This window comes from Oncorhynchus mykiss, chromosome 7 (genome assembly GCF_057628025.1).
Source record: "Oncorhynchus mykiss isolate SJ-2025 chromosome 7, ASM5762802v1, whole genome shotgun sequence".
NCBI lineage: Eukaryota > Metazoa > Chordata > Actinopteri > Salmoniformes > Salmonidae > Oncorhynchus > Oncorhynchus mykiss.
The window spans coordinates 77342501-77359315 of record NC_143028.1 but is presented as its reverse complement, the minus strand read 5'-3'; the positions used below and the strand labels follow the sequence as shown (position 1 = coordinate 77359315).

Sequence of the window (16815 nt, the reverse complement as noted above, 5' to 3'; positions counted from 1 at the left end):
ACACACCAAGACAGTCGTAAAGAGGGCATGACAAAGCCTATTCCCACTCAGGAGACTGAAATGATTTGGCATGTACATCACTGGGGGCAAGCTTACTGCCATCCAGGACCTGTATACCAGGCGGTGTCAGAGGAAGGCCTTAAAAATTGTCAATGACTCCAGCCACCCTAGTCATAGACTGTTCTCCCTGCTACCCCACGGCAAGCAGTACCGGAGCGCCAAGTCGAGGTCCAAAAGGCTTCTTAACAGCTTCTACCCCCAAGCCATAAGCCTCCTAAACAGTTAATCAAAGGGCTACCCAGACCCCTCTTTTACACTGCAGCTACTCTCTGTTATTATCTATGCATAGTCACTTTAACAAATCTACCTACATGTATGTATCACTTCAATTACCTCAACTAAACGGAGCCCCCGCAAATTGACTCTGTATTGGTATGCCCTGTACATAGCCTCCACATTGACTCTGTACCGGTACCCCCTGTATATAGCCTCCACATTGACTCTGTACTGGTACCCCCTGTATATAGCCTCCACATTGACTCTGTACCGGTACCCCCTGTATATAGTCTCCACATTGACTCTGTACCGGTACCCCCTGTATATAGCCTCCAAATTGACTCTGTACCGGTACCCCCTGTATATAGCCTCCACATTGACTCTGTACTGGTACCCCCTGTATATAGCCTCCACATTGACTCTGTACTGGTACCCCCTGTATATAGTCTCCACATTGACTCTTTACCGGTACCCCCTGTATATAACCTCCACATTGACTCTGTACCGGTACCCCCTGTATATAACCTCCACATTGACTCTGTACCGGTACCCCCTGTATATAGCCTCCACATTGACTCTGTACCGGTACCCCCTGTATATAACCTCCACATTGACTCTGTACCGGTACCCCCTGTATATAACCTCCACATTGACTCTGTACCGGTACCCCCTGTATATAACCTCCACATTGACTCTGTACCGGTACCCCCTGTATATAACCTCCACATTGACTCTGTACCGGTACCCCCTGTATATAGTCTCCACATTGACTCTTTACCGGTACCCCCTGTATATAACCTCCACATTGACTCTGTACCGGTACCCCCTGTATATAACCTCCACATTGACTCTGTACCGGTACCCCCTGTATATAGCCTCCACATTGACTCTGTACCGGTACCCCCTGTATATAACCTCCACATTGACTCTGTACCGGTACCCCCTGTATATAGCCTCCACATTGACTCTGTACCGGTACCCCCTGTATATAACCTCCACATTGACTCTGTACCGTAACACCCTGTATATAGTCTCCACATTGACTCTGTACCGGTACCCCCTGTATATAACCTCCACATTGACTCTGTACCGGTACCCCCTGTATATAGCCTCCACATTGACTCTGTACCGTAACACCCTGTATATAGTCTCCACATTGACTCTGTACCGGTACCCCCTGTATATAACCTCCACATTGACTCTGTACTGGTACCCCCTGTATATAACCTCCACATTGACTCTGTACCGGTACCCCCTGTATATAGCCTCCACATTGACTCTGTACCGGTACCCCCTGTATATAGTCTCCACATTGACTCTGTACCGGTACCCCCTGTATATAACCTCCACATTGACTCTGTACTGGTACCCCCTGTATATAACCTCCACATTGACTCTGTACCGGTACCCCCTGTATATAGTCTCCACATTGACTCTGTACCGGTACCCCCTGTATATAACCTCCACATTGACTCTGTACCGGTACCCCCTGTATATAGTCTCCACATTGACTCTGTACCGGTACCCCCTGTATATAGCCTCCACATTGACTCTGTACCGGTACCCCCTGTATATAGTCTCCACATTGACTCTGTACCGGTACCCCCTGTATATAACCTCCACATTGACTCTGTACTGGTACCCCCTGTATATAGTCTCCACATTGACTCTGTACTGGTACCCCCTGTATATAACCTCACTATTATTATTTTACTGCTGCTCTTTAATTATATGTTACTTTTATTTTTTACTTTTTAATACTTCTTAAAGCATTGTTGGTTAAGGGCTTGTAAGTAAGCATTTCACTGTAACATCTACACCTTGTTTTATTTCGGTGCATTGTGACAAATAAAATTAGATTTAACATTTTAATTGATTGTTTAGGTTCTGACTTGCTACAGGCTGTCTGGTTAAAACAAGACAGGTGGAGACCTGCACACACACACACACACACACACACACACACAAACTCTCACACACACACAAACTCTCACTCTCACACACACTCTCTCTCACACACACACACACACACACACAAACTCTCACTCTCACTCTCACACACACTCTCTCACACACACACACACACACACACACAAACAAACACACACACATCCTAGAAGAAGTCTTTGTGGTTCTATAAGGAAAGGGAAATTAATGTACTTATTAACAGCTGTAATGCAGCTATACAATTGGAACCTTAGACTACACAGCCTAGATAGCATATCACTGAAGACACATAGTAACACAGCTACAGATAGGATGTCGACGTCTTGGCGGAGAGAGAGACTAATTACTGCTGCCAGTCACAACTTGTGACCTTTTCTCTCCAGCCAGCTAGAGATCTTATCCAATAGGACATAAATCAAGTGTGTATGTGGAAGTACACCCAGGCCGTCTGGAATCATCTTCTACTGGTTTCCCTTTTCTTCCACGTAACACAGACTCGTACAGTAGCATTAGCATGCACATAATGACAGCTGCAAACATGCAATTATTTACAGTAGCTGGCAATTCTCTACTTAGACGATAGTATGCATTACCTCAACAGGTAAGCAATGCTAACCGCTGGCGACAGAACACCAAGTTACATATTTAACAAGATAACCAACGCTAGCAAGGTTTCAGTAGCATGGGAACCAATCATCAGAAACTATCCCCAACAATACAAGGGCACAAACACTTCTAGAAGACAAACTGAAAACTTGGTCCCCAGCCAAACTTGGCATCCTCATTGGCCAAAGATGATAACCACTCTGAGCTACAGTGGGAGGGGCCAGAGTCCACATGTCCACAAAACCTGGCAGTGATTGAAGAGCTGAGAAGGGGATAAATCACCCTAACGGGACTGTGGGGGAAGCCACATACACAGGCATGGCCTTTTATTTCACATTGCGTTCCTTGTTCGTTGTCCCCGGTCGTTATGTAGAAGAGTTTGAAAAGATAAGACTCTGGTTACAATGAGCTAAACAGTGTTGTTAACAACGACCTCTTTCTCTAACAACGACCTGTTTCTCTGACAATTACCTCTTTCTCTAACAACGACATGTTTCTCTGACAGTGACCTGTTTCTCTAACAGCGACCTGTTTCTCTGACAATGACCTGTTTCTCTGACAGTGACCTGTTTCTCTGACAATGACCTGTTTGTCTGACAACGACCTGTTTGTCTAACAACCTGTTTCTCTGACAGTGACCTGTTTCTCTGACAGTGACCTGTTTCTCTAACAACGACCTGTTTCTCAGACAACGACCTGTTTCTCTAACAGCGACCTGTTTCTCTGACAATTACCTGTTTCTCTAACAACGACCTGTTTCTCAGACAACGACCTGTTTCTCTAACAGCGACCTGTTTCTCTGACAATGACCTGTTTCTCTAACAACGACCTGTTTCTCTAACAGCGACCTGTTTCTCTGACAATTACCTGTTTCTCTAACAACGACCTGTTTCTCAGACAACGACCTGTTTCTCTAACAGCGACCTGTTTCTCTGACAATGACCTGTTTCTCAGACAACGACCTGTTTCTCTAACAGCGATCTGTTTCTCTGACAATTACCTGTTTCTCTAACAACGACCTGTTTCTCAGACAACAACCTGTTTCTCTGACAGTGACCTGTTTCTCTAACAACGACCTGTTTCTCAGACAATGACCTGTTTCTCTAACAACGACCTGTTTCTCTGACAATGACCTGTTTCTCTAACAACGACCTGTTTCTCAGACAACGACCTGTTTGTCTGACAGTGACCTGTTTGTCTGAAGCTTGTTGCTTGTTACTGACGTACTGTACTGTATATAGACATTCTTTGGTTGCAGTTGTATCATGTATACGGGTGATACATTTCCGTTTTGGAAAATTAGACAATTGTTAAGTTTTCTAGGATAACTCAAAAGACAAATCAATAATCAATAATCACTATAATCAATAAAAACAAAGTGTTTTACTTCCTGTGTTTTCCTACAGAGAGCTGTGAGGAGAGAGAGAACCTCTCCCTTCACCCTGAGAGTCTGTCTGTCTGTCTGTCTGCAGAGCATCTTTCATGCGTCTCCTTGTGTCTCAGTCTCACATCAACATGAACTGTGAACAGGACTTTGGAGAGGGGTGCATGAACGTCACCCTTACGCTACGGCTCCTCATGCACGGAAAGGTAGGTCTGTCTGCTTGCCTTAGATGATGACACACACATGGCCAGGGGTGGACTTTGGTCTAGTCATCTAATGGGGTCTAGTGGTATAGTGGTCTAGTGGTATAGTGGTCTAGTGGTCTAGTGGTCTAGTGGTCTAGTGTTCTAGTGGTCTAGTGTTCTAGTGGTATAGTGGTATAGTGTTCTAGTGGTCTAGTGTTCTAGTGGTATAGTGGTATAGTGTTCTAGTGGTCTAGTGTTCTAGTGGTATAGTGGTCTAGTGGTATAGTGGTATAGTAGTATAGTGGTCTAGTGCTCTAGTGGTATAGTGGTATAGTGGTCTAGTGGTATAGTGGTCTAGTGGTATAGTGGTCTAGTGGTCTAGTGGTATAGTGGTCTAGTGGTCTAGTGACTGTCTGGAGTGGTATAGTGATCTAGTGGTCTAGTGGCTGTCTGGAGTGGTCTAGTGGTCTAGTGACTGTCTGGAGTGGTATAGTGATCTAGTGGTCTAGTGGCTGTCTGGAGTGGTCTAGTGGTCTAGTGGCTGTCTGGAGTGTTCAACTGGTCTAATGGCTGTCTGGAGTGGTCTAGTGGTCTAGTGACTGTCTGGAGTGGTATAGTGATATAGTGGTCTAGTGGTTGTCTGGAGTGATATAGTGGTCTAGTGGCTGTCTGGAGTTGTCTAGTGGTCTAGTGGCTGTCTGGAGTGATCTAGTGGTCTAGTGGCTGTCTGGAGTGATCGAGTGGTCTAGTGGCTGTCTGGAGTGTTCTAGTGTTCTAGTGGCTGTCTGTGGTTGTCTAGTGGTCTAGTGGCTGTCTGTGGTGGTCTAGTGGCTGTCTGGGGTGGTCTGGGGTGTTCTAGTGGCTGTCTGGGGTGGTATAGTGGTCTAGTGGCTGTCTGGGGTGGTATAGTGGTCTAGTGGTCTAGTGGCTGTCTAGGGTGGTATAGTGGCTGTCTAGGGGGGTCTTGTGGCTGTCTGGGGGGTCTTGTGGCTGTCTGGGGGGGTCTAGTGGTTGTCTGGGGGGGTCTAGTGGTTGTCTGGGGGGGTCTAGTGGCTGTCTGGGGTGGTATAGTGGTCTAGTGGCTGTCTGGGGTGGTATAGTGGTCTCGTGGCTGTCTGGGGTGGTCTAGTGGTCTAGTGGCTGTCTGGGGTGGTCTAGTGGCTGTCTGGGGTGATCTAGTGTTCTAGTGGTCTAGTGGCTGTCTGGGGTGATCTAGTGGTCTAGTGGCTGTCTGGGGATGTCTAGTGTTCTAGTGGTCTAGTGGCTGTCTGGGGTGGTCTAGTGGTCTATAGTTGTCTAGTGGTCTAGTGGCTGTCTGGGGTGGTATAGTGGTCTAGTGGTATAGTGGTCTGGTGGTCTAGTGGCTGTCTGGGGATGTCTAGTGTTCTAGTGGTCTAGTGGCTGTCTGGGGTGGTCTAGTGGTGTGGTGGTCTGGTGACTGTCTGTGATGGTATAGTGGTCTAGTGGTATAGTGGTCTAGTGATATAGTGGTATAGTGGTATAGTGTTCTAGTGGTATAGTTTTCTAGTGGTATAGTTGTCTATTGGTATAGTGGTCTAGTTGTCTAGTGTTCTAGTGGTATAGTGGTCTAGTGGTCTAGTGGTATAGTGGTATAGTGGTATAGTGGTATAGTGGTCTAGTGTTCTAGTGGTATAGTGGTATAGTGGTATAGTGTTCTAGTGGTATAGTTTTCTAGTGGTATAGTGATCTATTGGTATAGTGGTATAGTGTTCTAGTTGTCTAGTGTTCTAGTGGTCTAGTGGTCTAGTGGTCTAGTGTTCTAGTGGCTGTCTGGGGTGGTCTAGTGGTCTGGTGACTGTCTGGGGTGGTCTAGTGGTCTAGTGTTCTAGTGGGAAGTGGCTGCCTGGGGTGGTATAGTGGTCTAGTGGTCTGGTGACTGTCTGGGGGGGTCTAGTGACTTTCTGGGGTAGTCTAGTGGCTGTCTAGGTGGGTCTAGTGACTTTCTGGGGTGGTCTAGTGGCTGTCTAGGTGGGTCTAGTGACTTTCTGGGGTGGTCTAGTGGCTGTCTAGGGGGGTCTAGTGACTTTCTGGGGTGGTCTAGTGGCTGTCTAGGGGGGTCTAGTGACTTTCTGGGGTGGTCTAGTGGCTGTCTAGGGGGGTCTAGTGACTTTCTGGGGTGGTCTAGTGGCTGTCTAGGGGGGTCTAGTGACTTTCTGGGGTGGTCTAGTGGCTGTCTAGGGGGGTCTAGTGACTGTCTTAGGTGGTATGGTGGTGTAGTGTTACAGTGGTCTACCACCCCAGAGAGCAACTTGACCACTAGATGACTCCTGACAGGATTAAATCAATATAGTGACATTTTCCTTTCTTTCCTTTTGCAGGAAGTTGGCAGCATCATCGGAAAGGTGAGACGCAGCCTTTCTCTCTCTCTCTGTTTCTCTCTGTTTCTCTCTGTCTCTCTCTGTCTCTCTCTGTTTCTCTCTGTCTCTCACCCCTCCAAATCTCTGTCTGTCTGTATCTCTGTCTCTCTCTGTTTCTCTCTGTCTCTCACCCCTCCAATTCTCTGTCTGTCTGTATCTCTGTCTCTCTCTGTCTCTCTCTGTCTCTCTCTGTCTCTCACCCCTCCAATTCTCTCTCTGTCTCTCTCTGTCTTTCTCTGTTTCTCTCTGTCTCTCACCCCTCCAATTCTCTGTCTGTCTGTCTCTGTCTCTCTCTGTCTCTCTCTCTCTGTCTCTCACCCCTCCAATTCTCTGTCTGTTTCTCTCTGTCTCTCACCCCTCCAATTCTCTGTCTGTTTCTCTCTGCCTCTCACCCCTCCAATTCTCTTTCTGTCTCTGTCTGTCTCTGTCTCTCTCGGTCTCTCACCCCTCCAATTCTCTGTCTGTCTCTCTCTGTCTCTCTCTGCCTCTCACCCCTCCAATCCTCTCTCTGTCTCTCTCTGTCTCTCTCTGTCTCTCTCTGTCTCTCTCTGCCTCTCACCCCCCCAATACTCTCTCTGTCTCTCTCTGTCTGTCTCTGTCTCTCTCTGTCTCCCTCTGTCTCTCACTGTCTCTCTCTGTCTCTCACCCCTCCAATTCTCTGTCTGTCTCTCTCTGTCTCTCTCTGTCTCTCTCTGCCTCTCACCCCTCCAATTCTCTGTCTGTTTCTCTCTGTCTCTCACCCCTCAAATTCTCTGTCTGTTTCTCTCTTTCTCTCACCCCTCCAATTCTCTGTCTGTTTCTCTCTGTCTCTCACCCCTCCAATTCTCTCTCTCTCTCTGCCTCTCACCCCTCCAATACTCTCTCTGTCTCTCTCTGTTTCTCTCTGTCTCTCTCTGTCTCTCTCTGTCTCTCTCTGTCTCTCACTGTCTCTTTCTGTCTCTCACCCCTCCAATTCTCTGTCTGTCTCTCTCTGTCTCTCTCTGCCTCTCACCCCTCCAATTCTCTGTCTGTTTCTCTCTGTCTGTCTCTGTCTCTCTCTATCTCTCTCTGTTTCTCTCTGTCTCTCACCCCTCAAATTCTCTGTCTGTTTCTCTCTGTCTCTCACCCCTCCAATTCTCTGTCTGTTTCTCTCTGTCTCTCACCCCTCCAATTCCCTGTCTGTCTGTCTGTCTGTCTGTCTGTCTGTCTGTCTGTCTGTCTGTCTGTCTGTCTGTCTGTCTATCTGTCTGTCTGTCTGTCTGTCTGTCTGTCTGTCTGTCTGTCTGTCTGTCTGTCTGTCTGTCTGTCTGTCTCTCTCTCTCTCTCTCTCTCTCTCTCTCTCTCATCCTCTCCCTCATCCTCATCCTCTCTCTCTCTCTTCCCCCTCTCCCTCTCCTTTCTCTCACTCTCTCCCTCCCTCCCCCTCCCCCTATGTCATCATCCCTGTGGTCTGTGAATCGGTTTGCACAATCGTGTAGACCAGAGCCTTAATATTGATTATCCAAATATAAGGCTCTGGTGTACACTGACTGCACATACAGAGTTCCTGGGTGAGGTTATTGTTTCCATCAGGTCATATTCAGTAGCAGTCAGTTCCTATAACAGCTCTGTCAGGTGCTGTTCATTAGTAGTCAGTTCCTATAACAGCTCTCTCAGGTGCTGTTCAGTAGTAGTCAGTTCCTATAACAGCTCTCTCAGGTGCTGTTCAGTAGTAGTCAGCTCCTATAACAGCACTCTCAGGTGCTGTTCAGTAGTAGTCAGCTCCTATAACAGCTCTCTCAGGTGCTGTTCAGTAGTAGTCAGTTCCTATAACAGCTCTCTCAGGTGCTGTTCAGTAGTAGTCAGTTCCTATAACAGCTCTCTCAGGTGCTGTTCAGTAGTAGTCAGCTCCTATAACAGCACTCTCAGGTGCTGTTCAGTAGTAGTCAGTTCCTATAACAGCTCTCTCAGGTGCTGTTCAGTAGTAGTCAGTTCCTATAACAGCTCTCTCAGGTGCTCTTCAGTAGTAGTCAGCTCCTATAACAGCTCTCTCAGGTGCTGTTCAGGCAGTGTACTGTAACACACAGGCATACAGCCAGACAGTGTACTGTAACTCACAGGCATACAACCAGGCAGTGTACTGTAACACACAGGCATACAACCAGGCAGTGTACTGTAACTCACAGGCATACAACCAGGCAGTGTACTGTAACACACAGGCATACAACCAGGCAGTGTACTGTAACTCACAGGCATACAACCAGGCAGTGTACTGTATATACTGCAGCCGTACAGTGGCTGTGTGTCCTTGGCTCTACCCAGCACTACCCAGCAGAGCCAATGCAGACATCAGAGCTTGTCCTGAGGGCTGACATCCAGCTAACCTGCTGCTAATACACCTCTCTAACACACACACACACACACACACACACACACACACACACACACACACACACACACACACACACACACAGAGAGAGAGGGCCCTGTAGATATCAGACATCAGAGCTTATCCTGAGGGCTGACCTCCAGCTAACCTGCTGACAATACAACTGAGCCAGTCATTTCATCTAGCTAGTTCTCCACGTACTGTACTATAGTAGGAGACGGAGTCCAGATCCACAATAGAACAGTAGAACAGTGGAACAGTGGAAAAGTAGAACAGTAGAACAGCAGAACAGTGGAGGAGTAGAAGAGTAGAACAGTAGAACCGGCCTGCCTGCAGACATTAGAGCTTGTCTGGCTCAGGGATTACCCTGCTGCTAAAATAACTCTGACACACACACACACACACACACACACACAAACACACACACACACACACACACACACACACACACACACACACACACATACAGATGGACACACACACACAGATACACACACACACACACACACACAGTCAGGAGCAGTCCTATTCCATCTATAGCTGTCAGGAGCAGTCCTATTCCATCTAGAGCGGTCAGGAGCAGTACTATGCCATCTAGAGCTGTCAGGAGCAGTCCTATTCCATATAGAGCTGTCAGGAGCAGTCCTATTCCATCTAGAGCGGTCAGGAGCAGTACTATGCCATCTAGAGCTGTCAGGAGCAGTCCTATTCCATATAGAGCTGTCAGGAGCAGTCCTATTCCATCTAGAGTGGTCAGGAGCAGTACTATGCCATCTAGAGCTGTCAGGAGCAGTCCTATTCCATATAGAGCTGTCAGGAGCAGTCCTATTCCATATAGAGCTGTCAGGAGCAGTCCTATTCCATCTAAAGCAGTAAGGAGCAGTCCTCTTCCTTCTAGAACGGTCAAGAGCAGTCCTATTCCATCTAGAACAGTCAGGAGCAGTCCTATTCCGTCTGAAACAGTCAGGAGCAGTCCTATTCCATCAAGAGCAGTCAGGAGTAGTCCTATTCCATCTTGAGTGGTCAAGACCAGTCCTATTCCATCTAGAATAGTCAGGAGCAGTCCTATTCCGTCTAGAACAGTCAGGAGCAGTCCTATTCCATCTAGAATAGTCAGGAGCAGTCCTCTTCCATCTAGAATAGTCAGGAGCAATCCTATTCCATCTAGAACCGTCAGGAGCAGTCCTATTCCATCTAGAATAGTCAGGAGCAGTCCTATTCCATCTAGAACCGTCAGGAGCAGTCCTATTCCATCTAGAACCGTCAGGAGCAGTCCTATTCCATCTAGAATAGTCAGGAGCAGTCCTATTCCATCTAGAATAGTCAGGAGCAGTCCTATTCCATCTAGAATAGTCAGGAGCAGTCCTATTCCATCTAGAACCGTCAGGAGCAGTCCTATTCCATCTAGAACCGTCAGGAGCAGTCCTATTCCATCTAGAATAGTCAGAAGCAGTCCTATTCCATCTAGAATAGTCAGGAGCAGTCCTATTCCATCTAGAATAGTCAGGAGCAGTCCTATTCCATCTAGAACCGTCAGGAGCAGTCCTATTCCATCTAGAACCGTCAGGAGCAGTCCTATTCCATCTAGAATAGTCAGGAGCAGTCCTATTCCGTCTAGAATAGTCAGGAGCACTCCTATTCGGCCTTGAACAGTCAGGAGCACTCCTATTCGGTCTTGAACAGTCAGGAGCAGTCCTATTCGGTCTTGAACAGTCAGGAGCAGTCCTATTCCATCTAGAGCGGTCAGGAGCAGTCCTATTCCATATAGAGCTGTCAGGGGCAGTCCTATTCCATCTAGAACAGTCCAAACCAGTCAGACCATCAAAAGCAATCAGGTGCTCAGAGTGGATGGATGTGTACTCTACTGTAGTTATTCTACCTCCACTGTGATTTAAAGGCCAAAAACAGCTGACAACCACACCACTAGGTTTGCTTTATATTTATATTGATGATTGACAGGTGTACTAAACTTATAAAACATGGGTGTTCAATACACATCATATTTTTGTATGTCCAAAATGTCTATAGGCCAACATATCACAGATTGCATATTTTACAGAATGCCAGTTTGCCATGTTGTAGCAGCTGGATACTGGATTATTTACGTGATTGGTTCCACCTCCTCCACACCAATCTATGGTCCCTCAACAGGAACAACTCTCTCTCTCTCTCTCTCTCTCTCTCTCTCCCTCCTTCTCCCTCTCTCTCTCTCTCTCTCTCTCTCTCTCTATCTCTCTCTCTCTGTCTCTCTCTCTCTCTCTCCCTCCTTCTCCCTCTCTCTCTCTCTCTCTCTCTCTCTCTCTCTCAGTCTCTCTGTATCTCTCTCTCTCTGTCTCTCTCTCTCTCTCTCTCTCTCTGTCTCTCTGTATCTCTCTCTGTCTCTGTCTCTCTGTATCTCTCGTTATCTCTCTCTCTCTATATCTCTCTCTCGCTCTCTTTCTCTGTGTCGCTCTCTCCTTCTCTCTCTCTCTCTCTGTCTCTCTCTTTCTTTCTCTCTTTCTCTCTCTCTCACTCTGTGTTAAAGTCATTCAGGGGTTATTGGTTCCTCCACCGACCAATCTATGGTCCCTCAACAGGAACAGAATGCTCCCCAAGAGACACATTCATGCACAAGCCTTATTGCTCTGGATCTGATATTCCTTTTAGGATTCCTCCATAATAGCCAAGTCAGATAAAAAGACAATGAAGGACACATTGAAATGCAGTGTTTACCGAACTCGCTTCTAAAAAACCCAAACCTCCCAACGTGTGTGTTACAGTAAGGATTCTGTTGTATGTCTGAAATATGTTGGACTTATAATTTAACCACATCAAACTCATTGAATAATAATAATGAGAAGTTTGAAGGAGTGAGGGACAGAACTTAAAACAAAACCTGTTGAATGTGTCTAAAAGTGTGTGTCTTTCCACAGAAAGGAGAGACTGTGAAGAAAATACGAGAAGAGGTAAGTTCTCCAGATTACACACCGTAGCAACACGGTCCTCTGTAGCTCAGCAGGTAAAACACGGTGCTTACAATTACACGATTGTGGGTTTGATTCCCGGGACGGCCCATGACTAAAACAAATGATGGAAGGTGATTTTGATAAAAAGCCTTTTCTAAATGGTAAATTTTCTATTACATTTTTAAACCTGCCGTACTTACGCACCTGAAATTGAGATACAGTATCCATGGATACACACACACTACCTGTCAAAAGTTTTAGAACACCTGCTCATTCAAGGCTTTTTCTTTATTTTTGGACTCTTTTCTACGTTGTAGAATAATAGTGAAGACGTCAGGACTGTTAAATAACACGTATGGAATCAAGTTGTAACCAAAAAAAAAGTGTTGAACAAATCAAAATATATTTTATATTTGAGATTCTTCAAAGTTGCCACCCTTTTGCCTGCCATGATGACAGCTTTGCATACTCTTGGCATAAATAGAACATATATTTTGATTTGTTTAACACTTATTTGGTTACTACATGATTCCATATGTGCTATTTCATAGTTTTGATGTCTTCACTGTTATTCTACAATGTAGAAAATAGTTTTAAAAAAGAAAATAAAAACCCTTGAATGAGTAGGTGTTCTAAATATTTTGACCGGTAGTGTACATACTTAACATTTAGGTATATAGCTTGAAGAGAAACCTAACACATTTTGTCCTGTACCTCTATATATACCTCCATATCTCAGCTTCTTGGTTTCTACAGTCAAGTTGTGATGGATCCACATAAATACGTTATTTCCATCTAGATCTAGAAACCAAACACATATTTTCCTACGCTCCTATATCTATCTATATAATGCACCTCGGCATCTTCGCTGACAGGAAGAGGAAGCATGAATATTTTAGTCTCAAGGGCAACTGATACACAGCACAAACCCACAAAATCACTCAAACATAATAAGTGGCACAGGATTGCAAGGCTATGAAGGTGAAGTGAAATGGAAAGACACTGAAAAACACAGAAGAAAATGTAATGGGTGACTGAAATATGTAAGAAAGTATAATGGGTGACTGAAACATGGAAGAAACTATAATGGGTGACTGAAACATTAATGAAAGTATAATGGGTGACTGAAACATTAATGAAAGTATAAAGGGTGACTGAAACATGGAAGAGAATGTAATGGGTGACTGAAACATGGAAGAAAGTATAATGGGTGACTGAAACATTAATGAAAGTATAATGGGTGACTGAAACATTAATGAAAGTATAATGGGTAACTGAAACATTAATGAAAGTATAATGGGTGACTGAAACATTAATGTAAGTATAATGGGTGACTGAAACATGGAATAAAGTATAATGGGTGACTGAAACATGGAAGAAAGTATAATGGGTGACTGAAACATTAATGAAAGTATAATGGGTGACTGAAACATTAATGAAAGTATAATGGGTGACTGAAAAATGGAAGAAAATGTAATGGGTGACTGAAACATGGAACAAAGTATAATGGGTGACTGAAACATTAATGAAAGTATAATGGGTGACTGAAACATTAATGAAAGTATAATGGGTAACTGAAACATTAATGAAAGTATAATGGGTGACTGAAACATTAATGTAAGTATAATGGGTGACTGAAACATGGAATAAAGTATAATGGGTGACTGAAACATGGAAGAAAGTATAATGGGTGACTGAAACATTAATGAAAGTATAATGGGTGACTGAAACATTAAAGAAAATGTAATGGGTGACTGAAACATTAATGAACGTATAATGGGTGACTGAAACATTAATGAAAGTATAATGGGTGACTGAAAAATGGAAGAAAATGTAATGGGTGACTGAAACATGGAACAAAGTATAATGGGTGACTGAAACATTAATTAAAGTATAATGGGTGACTGAAACATTAATGAAAGTATAATGGGTAACTGAAACATTAATGAAAGTATAATGGGTGACTGAAACATTAATATAAGTATAATGGGTGACTGAAACATGGAATAAAGTATAATGGGTGACTGAAACATGGAAGAAAGTATAATGGGTGACTGAAACATTAATGAAAGTATAATGGGTGACTGAAACATTAAAGAAAATGTAATGGGTGACTGAAACATTAATGAAAGTATAATGGGTGACTAAAACATTAATGAAAGTATAATGGGTGACTGAAACATGGAATAAAGTATAATGGGTGACTGAAACATTAATGAAAGTATAATGGGTGACTGAAACATGGAATAAAGTATAATGGGTGACTGAAACATTAATGAAAGTATAATTGGTGACTGAAACATTAAAGAAAGTATAATTGGTGACTGAAACATGACAGAAAGTATAATGGGTGACTGATACATTAATGAAAGTATAATGGGTGACTGAAACATTAATGAAAGTATAATGGGTGACTGAAACATTAATGAAAGTATAATGGGTGACTGAAACATTAATGAAAGTATAATGGGTGACTGAAACATTAATGAAAGTATAATGGGTGACTAAAACATTAATGAAAGTATAATGGGTGACTGAAACATGGAATAAAGTATAATGGGTGACTGAAACATTAATGAAAGTATAATGGGTGACTGAAACATGGAATAAAGTATAATGGGTGACTGAAACATTAATGAAAGTATAATTGGTGACTGAAACATTAAAGAAAGTATAATTGGTGACTGAAACATGACAGAAAGTATAATAGGTGACTGATACATTAATGAAAGTATAATGGGTGACTGAAACATTAATGAAAGTATAATGGGTGACTGAAACATTAATGAAAGTATAATTGGTGACTGAAACATTAAAGAAAGTATAATTGGTGACTGAAACATTAATGAACGTATAATGGGTGACTGATACATTAATGAAAGTATAATGGGTGACTGAAACATTAATGAAAGTATAATGGGTGACTGAAACATTAATGAAAGTATAATGGGTGACTGAAACATTAATGAAAGTATAATGGGTGACTGAAACATTAATGAAAGTATAATGGGTGACTGAAACATTAATGAAAGTATAATGGGTGACTGAAACATTAATGAAAGTATAATGGGTGACTGAAACATGGAAGAAAGTATAATGGGTGACTGAAACATGGAATAAAATGTAATGGGTGACTGAAACGTGGAAGCAAGTATAATGGGTGACTGAAACATTAATGAAAGTATAATGGGTGACTGAAAAATGGAAGAAAATGTAATGGGTGACTGAAACATGGAAGAAAGTATAAAGGGTGACTGAAACATTAATGAAAGTATAATGGGTGACTGAAACATTAATGGAAGTATAATGGGTGACTGAAACATGGAATAAAGTATAATGGGTGACTGAAACATGGAAGAAAGTATAATGGGTGACTGAAACATTAATGAAAGTATAATGGGTGACTGAAACATTAATGAAAGTATAATGGGTGACTGAAAAATGGAAGAAAATGTAATGGGTGACTGAAACATGGAACAAAGTATAATGGGTGACTGAAACATTAATGAAAGTATAATGGGTGACTGAAACATTAATGAAAGTATAATGGGTAACTGAAACATTAATGAAAGTATAATGGGTGACTGAAACATTAATGTAAGTATAATGGGTGACTGAAACATGGAATAAAGTATAATGGGTGACTGAAACATGGAAGAAAGTATAATGGGTGACTGAAACATTAATGAAAGTATAATGGGTGACTGAAACATTAAAGAAAATGTAATGGGTGACTGAAACATTAATGAACGTATAATGGGTGACTGAAACATTAATGAAAGTATAATGGGTGACTGAAAAATGGAAGAAAATGTAATGGGTGACTGAAACATGGAACAAAGTATAATGGGTGACTGAAACATTAATTAAAGTATAATGGGTGACTGAAACATTAATGAAAGTATAATGGGTAACTGAAACATTAATGAAAGTATAATGGGTGACTGAAACATTAATATAAGTATAATGGGTGACTGAAACATGGAATAAAGTATAATGGGTGACTGAAACATGGAAGAAAGTATAATGGGTGACTGAAACATTAATGAAAGTATAATGGGTGACTGAAACATTAAAGAAAATGTAATGGGTGACTGAAACATTAATGAAAGTATAATGGGTGACTAAAACATTAATGAAAGTATAATGGGTGACTGAAACATGGAATAAAGTATAATGGGTGACTGAAACATTAATGAAAGTATAATGGGTGACTGAAACATGGAATAAAGTATAATGGGTGACTGAAACATTAATGAAAGTATAATTGGTGACTGAAACATTAAAGAAAGTATAATTGGTGACTGAAACATGACAGAACGTATAATGGGTGACTGATACATTAATGAAAGTATAATGGGTGACTGAAACATTAATTAACATTCGTTCTCCCCCTTTCTCCTCCTTGTCTCTCTCCGTTCTCCCCCTTTCTCTTTCTGTCTCCCTCCGTTCTCCCCCTTTCTCCTCACTGTCTCCCTCCGTTCTCCCCCTTTCTCTTCCTGTTCTCCCCCTTTCTCTCCGTCTCCCTCCATTCTCCCCTTTTCCCTTCCTGTCTCTCTGTTCTCCCCCTTTCTCCTCCAAGTCTCCCTCCGTTCTCCCTCCGTTCTCCCTCCATTCTCCCTCCATTCTCCCTCCATTCTCCCCCTTTCTCTCCCTGTCTCCCTCCGTTCTCACTCCGTTTTCCCTCCATTCTCCCCCTTTATCTTCCTGTTCTCCCCCTTTTTCTCCCTGTCTCCCTCCGTTCTCC

The 16815-nt window shown here is 43.3% G+C and overlaps 1 protein-coding gene across 10 annotated transcripts in view; it reads left to right on the top strand.

The window, feature by feature from the left end:
* Positions 1–16815, top strand: part of pcbp4 (poly(rC) binding protein 4) — a 166615-nt gene that overhangs the window by 95205 nt on the left and 54595 nt on the right. For 5 of the 10 annotated variants that reach the window (XM_090242037.1, XM_090242034.1, XM_090242033.1 and 2 more), the window contains exons 2-4: positions 4236–4419; positions 6738–6761; positions 12036–12068. In XM_090242037.1, the coding sequence (XP_090098163.1) occupies positions 4312–4419; positions 6738–6761; positions 12036–12068 (165 nt within the window). In that variant the 5' untranslated portion in view covers positions 4236–4311. The remainder of the gene's footprint in view (positions 1–4235; positions 4420–6737; positions 6762–12035; positions 12069–16815) is intronic. The other 5 variants (XM_090242032.1, XM_036984234.2, XM_036984233.2 and 2 more) reach the window with 1 other exon arrangement.